Source organism: Drosophila simulans, chromosome 2R (genome assembly GCF_016746395.2).
Source record: "Drosophila simulans strain w501 chromosome 2R, Prin_Dsim_3.1, whole genome shotgun sequence".
Lineage (NCBI taxonomy): Eukaryota > Metazoa > Arthropoda > Insecta > Diptera > Drosophilidae > Drosophila > Drosophila simulans.
The window spans coordinates 2,708,571-2,715,878 of record NC_052521.2 but is presented as its reverse complement, the minus strand read 5'-3'; the positions used below and the strand labels follow the sequence as shown (position 1 = coordinate 2,715,878).

At 40.8% G+C, this 7,308-nt stretch overlaps 1 protein-coding gene across 1 annotated transcript; it reads left to right on the top strand.

Annotated features, from left to right (window-relative positions):
• Positions 1 to 6,389: 6,389 nt before the first annotated feature.
• Positions 6,390 to 7,044, top strand: LOC123327062. The gene is made up of 2 exons (XM_044922392.1): positions 6,390 to 6,428; positions 6,490 to 7,044. The coding sequence occupies exons 1-2, from the start codon at positions 6,390 to 6,392 to the stop codon at positions 7,042 to 7,044; spliced, it is 594 nt and encodes a 197-aa protein (XP_044778327.1).
• The last annotated feature ends 264 nt before the right edge of the window (positions 7,045 to 7,308 follow it).

The following is a 7,308-nucleotide window of genomic DNA, read 5'->3' as shown; positions in this document are numbered from 1 at the left end:
TTTCCCGGTTTATAGACTACCTTCGCACCCGTTTCCTCGATGCGACCCTTCCACCTTTTAATTTTCGCGCTAGGGTTAGAATCTGATACCGAGAATGACAATGGCTGATGATCGGTGAAGATAGTTATATCTTTCACCGCATATAAATAGTGTCGCAGCTTGGCCAACGCCCAAACGATGGCTAATAATTCCCTTTCGTTTGTGGCGTAGTTCATTTCCCTATCCTTCAATGTCCTCGAGATCATTGTAATAGGACGGTTCTCTTGTGAAAGAACTGCGCCAATACCGTAGGCTGAAGCATCCGTCGTTAGATGGAATGGCTTCTTGTAATCCGGGTATATAAGCATAACATCTTCTGATGCCAAAATGTTTCGCAGTTTTTCAAAAGAATTTTTTTGCGCCTCATCGAATTGTACTTGGATGTGTCGCGACCTATGTCTGCTTACACTTCCATTTTCGCCCTTTAAGATATCGGAAATAGGCCTTGCTATGGCCGCAAAATCCTTAATGAAGCGTCTGTAATAGCTCGCGAGACCTAGGAACGACCTAACCTCAAATACTGTTTTTGGTTCAGGGAACTCTTTTATGGCCCTGACCTTCTCTGGGTCGGTGGTAGTGCCATCGCTGGTGACTATAAAGCCGAGAAAGTTAACGCTTTTTTAAAAAAACTTGACTTTTTTACTGAGACTCTCATATTTGCATCGCTTATTGTTTTTAAAACCCAATCCACGTGCTTGACATGAGCATTCTCATTTTCTGAGAAGATTATTACATCGTCGACGTAGACATAGCAAGTCTTGCCGATTTGTTCTCTGAGAATGTCATCAATGGCTCTCTTTAAGATGCTGGCAGCATTTCTCAAGCCAAAGGGAAGTCTCTTGAATTCGTACGTCCCTCCGTTTACGGAGAAGGAAGTTTTTTCGCGGTCATTTTCCGCTAAGACGATCTGGTGATACCCGGACTTGAGGTCCAAAGTCGTAAAGAATTTGGCCTTGCCCAAGTTGCCCAGTATCATGGAGATATCTGGCATCGGGTATTTGTCTGGGATAGTTCTTTCGTTAAGTTTACGAAAGTCTATGACCAATCGTCTATTTTGATAGCCGGCCTCGTCGGATCCTTTTTTATCAACCACCCATATTGGGTTGTTATAAGGAGACACCGACTTCTGAATTATGCCATTTTTAAGCAGGTCTTGGATTTCGTTGTTGACGAAATCTGCTGCCCCCATTGGGTATGGATATAATTTTGCGTAAATGGGCTCTTCACTAGTCGTCCTTATCGTGGCCACTACCGATGTGTTATATGGCAGGGCCTCGTTGGGATCTGCGAAGGCGTTTTTTCGGCTCCTTAACATCCCCAGAAATGCCTTCTTCGCCAACGTTAGTGAAGTTGACGTCGGTGCATTTATGGAATGAAATCTTCTCAACTTCCTTACCCCACTTGAGTTGGGCGGAAGCAAGGCAAAGTGATGCACCGGCCTGTGTTAACAGATCGGCCCCGATTATCCCGTCGAATGTTGTAAGGTCTGGTAGAATGAAAAAGGTCGCTTTTAAATCAAAAATTGAGACGAAGCATTTTTTTGTAACGGTGGTTGTGCCGTGGATTGAGTGAATTTTGAAAGGGGTGTTCACCGGGCGGATATTCTTTAGCTCTTTGCGAGGTCGGATGAAATTTTTTGACGCGCCGGTGTCTAAAAGGAAATTCATTGGTACCCCCGCTACTCGTCGTCTGATGACGGGTAACAGGGACTTTCCCCTAAAAAATTGACGTAGTCAGAATCATACTCGGCAATGGCATCGTCGTCTATTTTCGATGCCGCTTTGGAGGCGGCGGCGGCATATGCTCCTGTGTTTTTTTCCGCATTCTGCATAATGAAGTTAATTTTTTGTTGTTTCCTCACAGCGCCTGTGCGCTCAGAGGTGGCTGGTCTTCTGTTCTGGTAGGCATTTGCCTGGGTCGGCTGCAGCAATTTGGAAAACGATGGATCGACCTCCATAGGCTCTGGTGTGCCGTTGCCTTTGTAATTTTTTGCACTTTGCGGGTCGGCGTGCACCTGTGCCTTATGCTGCCTACTAAAATATGGGTTTTTGGTGTTATAATGTTGTAGGTCACGGTGGTCGTACCTATCAAGTTGACGACCCGGCGTTTTTGCAGCAGGTTTGCGATCTTTGTCTTCTTGACTTTTTGCAAAACTGGCTGCAAAAACGTACCTCTCGTGGTTAGATTCCACTTCTTGTGCTAAGGCCAAAGCTGACGGCATGTCTTTCGGCTTTGCCGCGAAAAGCACATCAGTGAGGTTACGTTTAAGTCCCGAGATGAAAATACGCAAGGCGTCCTCTCGGAACTTTTCGCACAATATTTTTGCCACCGATGGCTCGTGGGACATATGAGCTTTATCTGTGAGTAGGGTGAGTTTTTTCTCGACCTCATCATAATATTGTAACAGGGTCATGTTGTTCCCCTGTCTTAAAGTACTCATGTCCTGTTCAATGACATGCATTGGACGCTTGTCACTGTAAGTGAAATTGAGCCGATTTATAATAGCATCGAAATTCAGTACAGTGCCAAACGAAGATAAAACGTTATTGGCCGCGCCCCTAACTTTGTTCCTAATAATTGTCACTGCCTCGTAATGGCGAGAGGTGCCGTTGAAATCTTTGAATATGCGATACGCAGCAATCGCCGCTTGTCGCCACGAAACGTACGATTCCTGTGATCCCGAGAATTCAGGCAAATATTTAACGGCATCTAAAGTCGTGCTACATGGGGAATTATTAGTTATGTCTATGGGCTCGTATGTTCTAATAACGGGGGCCACTGCTGAGGTGGATGCGACATGTGTTGTTGCCAACTGGCTGGCCAGCTCTTGAATTTTCTGACACATTTCATTTCGCGCGAGTTCATTTCTGGCAGCTTCGTTCGCCAAAGTATTGGCCACAATTGCCTGTATTACCGCTTTGAGCTGTTCTGGGTCGATCGCCATTTTAGCGGGATTCTCGGTTACGTATCTTAGAGGGGAAGCTTGATTTTCGTTATCAGACTCTGAGTCTGTGGAGTACGGTTTACTATTTCTATACCGTGAGAATGTGGGCTGCATGAGCAGTCCAATTCACTTGGGTATGCAAAAGCTGCCTGTGTGGGTAGCAGTTGACCAAAGACAAACAACAACAAAAAAAATAAAGACAAAGACTGCAGCGTCGAATGTCGCGCTTGCATCGAACGGAAACAAAAAACAACAATAACAAATGAACGTATGCGCTGTTATGAAGAATAATTATATTATTTTTTTTTATTCCCATTGACACGAGACCATGTTTCAGTGTACCTGCTGGTTATTAATTTATTTTATTACTATATTTTGTACTTTTTATTTAAAAAATTTACGTTTCTGTGCAGACTTAAAATGCATTTAGCATCGGTTCCCACTCACATAATTTTTTTCTGGTGTACGTGTGTTTGTTTGATCACTAATTCCCTTCACTTTTCCCGCGCCGCTGTCGTAAATTTCGTAAATTTCTCGCTGTGTGGGCGGTGTTGGTGATGGTGGGTGGTGGTTCCTACCACTAGTTGAGCGCCAATTAAGAAGATTATGATGGAAGGGGGACTACCCTTCTTAACTGCTGGCCTAGTGACTCAGTCAGTTTTATTTTAATAAAAGAATAACGGCTATTGCCGGAGTTGTTCTCATATGAGCTTGTGCTCTTTATTCAATGAGGCTTCAAAACGAACTGAAATATAAAATGATTCTTAAAGCTAACAAAAGAATCGCAGCGGCCACGCAAATATGCTGTGATTGCCGTCTGCGCACAAGTTTCCGGCCCAATGCCGGGTCAGCACTTTTGACGTTTTTATATCATATTTCGCACACTGAGCCAACTGTTCTAGTACGTTGGCTTGTGTTAACTTACATACATGCATTCAAAATGAATGTGGCACGATCACTGACTTACTATACACATTAATTCAAAATTAATAAAGTTTCTTTTAATTTACAAAAAACTGCTGCACAGTAAAAGGATACATATATCTAGTGTTGAAAATACAAAAGTCACACTTATGCAAAGTTGCGTGTATGTTGAGAGTGATGAAATAAATAAAATTTTTATTGAATAGTTAGAACAATAAAAGTGTTTCACTATTTGGTTGATGGGCTGGCTTATAATATACATACTTAAACGTATTATATTATATTAAATTCAAAAGGTTATGGGCCCAGTCACATTTTCAATATACACATTGTGTGACGTATTTAATAACGTAATAATAATAAATTATAAATCGGACGTGTTCTTTGTATTTAAGGATTTTGTAGCAAAGAGTGAGGCTCATTTAAATTTAAAAATCGATAATGGAAGAGAATATCTCTCTAATGAAATGCGTGATTTTTGTCGAAAAAGGTATTAGCTGTCATTTAACGGTTCCTCATACCCCACAACTAAATGGTGTTGCAGAGCGGATGACTAGAACAATCACTGAAAAAGCTCGCTCTATGATTAACTGTACTAAACTAAATACAAGTTTTTGGGGTGAAGCTGTTTTGACAGCAACATATTTAATTAACAGGTCCTCAAGTAGAGCTTTAAAAAATATAAGAAAAACACCATTTGAGATGTGGCATAAAAAGAAGCCAGTATTGAAATATCTAAAGATATTTGGCTCGACAGCATATGCACTAAATAAAGTGCAAAAGCGAAAATTTGACAAGAAATCGATGAAAACTATACTTGTCGGTTATTAGCCAAATGGCTATAAGTTGTGGAATGAGAACTCGAGAAAATGTATGACAGCTAGAGATGTAGTGGTGGATGAAATAAACATGAAATCGGTGACTTCAAATGAAAATGACTCTGTGGAAAAACATGATGTTTTTGACCAATACAGTGATTCTCTAATTGAAGAGAATGGAGAGTCGAATTTTCCATTGCAGGGAAATTGTGAATCTACTGATTTGAAGTCTGATGAAAATCCAAATGAAAATTCCACTTGTCTCGAGAATACTGATCCAGTGGCTGAAACTGGTGATAAAATAAAAGAAAATAAAAATCAAGAACAAATTAGATGCAGTGAGAGAATTAAAGGTAAACCAAAGTTATCATATATATTTTTAGAAAAGTGTCTGATGAATACCCAAATGTGTTTAAATGATATACCCAATACATATGAAGAGATTAAAACTAGTGAAGACAGAACCTTGTGGGAGGATTCCATTAAAGACGAACTAAATTCTCATTTTGTAAATAATATATGGTGCTTTGTGCTAATGCCTAAGGATAAAAACATAGTAGATTGCAAGTGGGTTTTTAGTATAAAACGAGACGAAAATGGTAATTTACTTAAATATAAGGCAAGATTGGTAGCCATGGGATTAATGTGTTTAGACATGATAAGTAGGCTATAAATATGTTATATTTATGGGCTGCAGTAAACATGTCACAGGACAGCATAAGTGGCAACTACAGATAAGTACGATTGCAGCGGCCTATTGCCGGAGTGTCAAGAGATATGACCACGCGGGAGATGATTAGCGCGGTCATAGGCCTTTACATTTACCAACGCAGACTGCGGCATTATATAATTAGATGATAAGAACCTATGTAAGAATGAATAAAAGGCGTAGCCCTCGCAGCAGCGAGTCAGTTAGATTCAAACACCCGATTTGAACTCATTAAGTGTACGCACAAGTTTATAGTGTGAACATTTTGGTCCTTCGAGCCGGATTTTGTTGTTTCCCCCACCAGTGGTAAGAAACATTTTGGTCCTTCGAGCCGGATTCTGTTTTTTCCCCCACCAGTGGTAAGAAACATTTTGGTCCTCGAGCCGGATTCTGTTGTTTCCCCCACCAGTGGTAAAAAACATTTTGGTCCTTCGAGAAATTCTGTTGTTTTCCCCCACCAGTGGTAAGAAACACAGAAGAAAAAACCAGCGCTTCAAAGTAAAAAGAGCAAGGTTATTCGAGTGATTCTGTTAATTCCCCCACCAGTGGTAAGAAACACAGAATAAAAGACCATGCCTTAAAGTACTAGAACTATAAGGTGAAACATCGTGTTCTTGATTTTCCTTGGCTGATCAATCAGCTGTGAGTCGAGGCACAGCTAGGTCAACTGGGCGACCAATCAAAAAATCCTCCAACGGATCGCGCCAAAGAATACAAGCAGAAAGCACATAAAAGTCACAGTGATTGTTTTCACAAGATGTTGTCGGAAAGATCTGTGAAATTGATGCAAGAACAAGGAGAGCTGCAGAACAAAATACTGCAAGCCATCAAGGAAAAGGCATCTATATCAGCAATAGATGTATTGGTAGTCCGATTTACTACTAACAACAATGCGCTGGTAAAATTGGAAGTTGGCGATCATCAATATTTTAATGATAAAATATTTATGAAAACTATGGATGCTATCAAGGCCTACAAGGAGTCACTATTGAAGGTAGAGACACTTGAAGAAATAAATATACCAAGCGGATCAAAATTATCTGATACCGCATCAGCTCGGAGCTCCAGCCCAGTTGATAATCTGTTTCAACTGGTGGATAGAAGGGCGGACAGGAAGGCTCCTCTACAAAACCCTAGATATTTCAAGTGAGATTGAACTAGTCAAGCAGCTGGTAATGATGAAAAGTCATTGGTCCAACGTGACGGACACACTGAAACTGCTTGAAAACAAGTATGACAGAACTGCCTTTGATCAAAATGAGGCAGACATTCTGCAATCTGAAGTTGCCGCACTAGATATGGTACTTCAAGCGAAGTTGGAACAGTTCAAAAGTTCCAACTACGACGTGCCAGAACTCCCAAAAGTGGACCTTCCAACGTTCAATGGAAATGCGAAGGAATGGCCAACATTTTACGAGCTGTTCTCTGAGCTAATAGACAGCAGGAAGGATCTCAGCAACACAAGGAAACTGGGATATTTAAGAGCTTGCTTAAAAGGAGACGCTCAAATGGTGGTTAGCCATTTGATAACGGGATCAGCGGCTAGCTATACAGCAGCGTGGAAGCTTATCTGCAAACGCTATGAGAATAGCAGAAAAATATTCTCCTAACACTTCAATAAATTAATGGAACTGGAATGCTTGCTGCCCCATGATGAGAAAAATTTAAAGAAGTTTTTGGATACTGCGACTGAGAGCATATTCATCATAAAGGAAAAAGGAAAAAAAAAAAATTAATTCTATTGCGGAAATTTTCGCCAGAAGCCTTATAGCTGTATGAACAGCATGTAAAAAAGGCAAGAGCTATACAGTCCTTGCAAGACGTACTGGAGTTCATTGAGCAACAATACAACTCAGTAAATGCCATTACCAAAA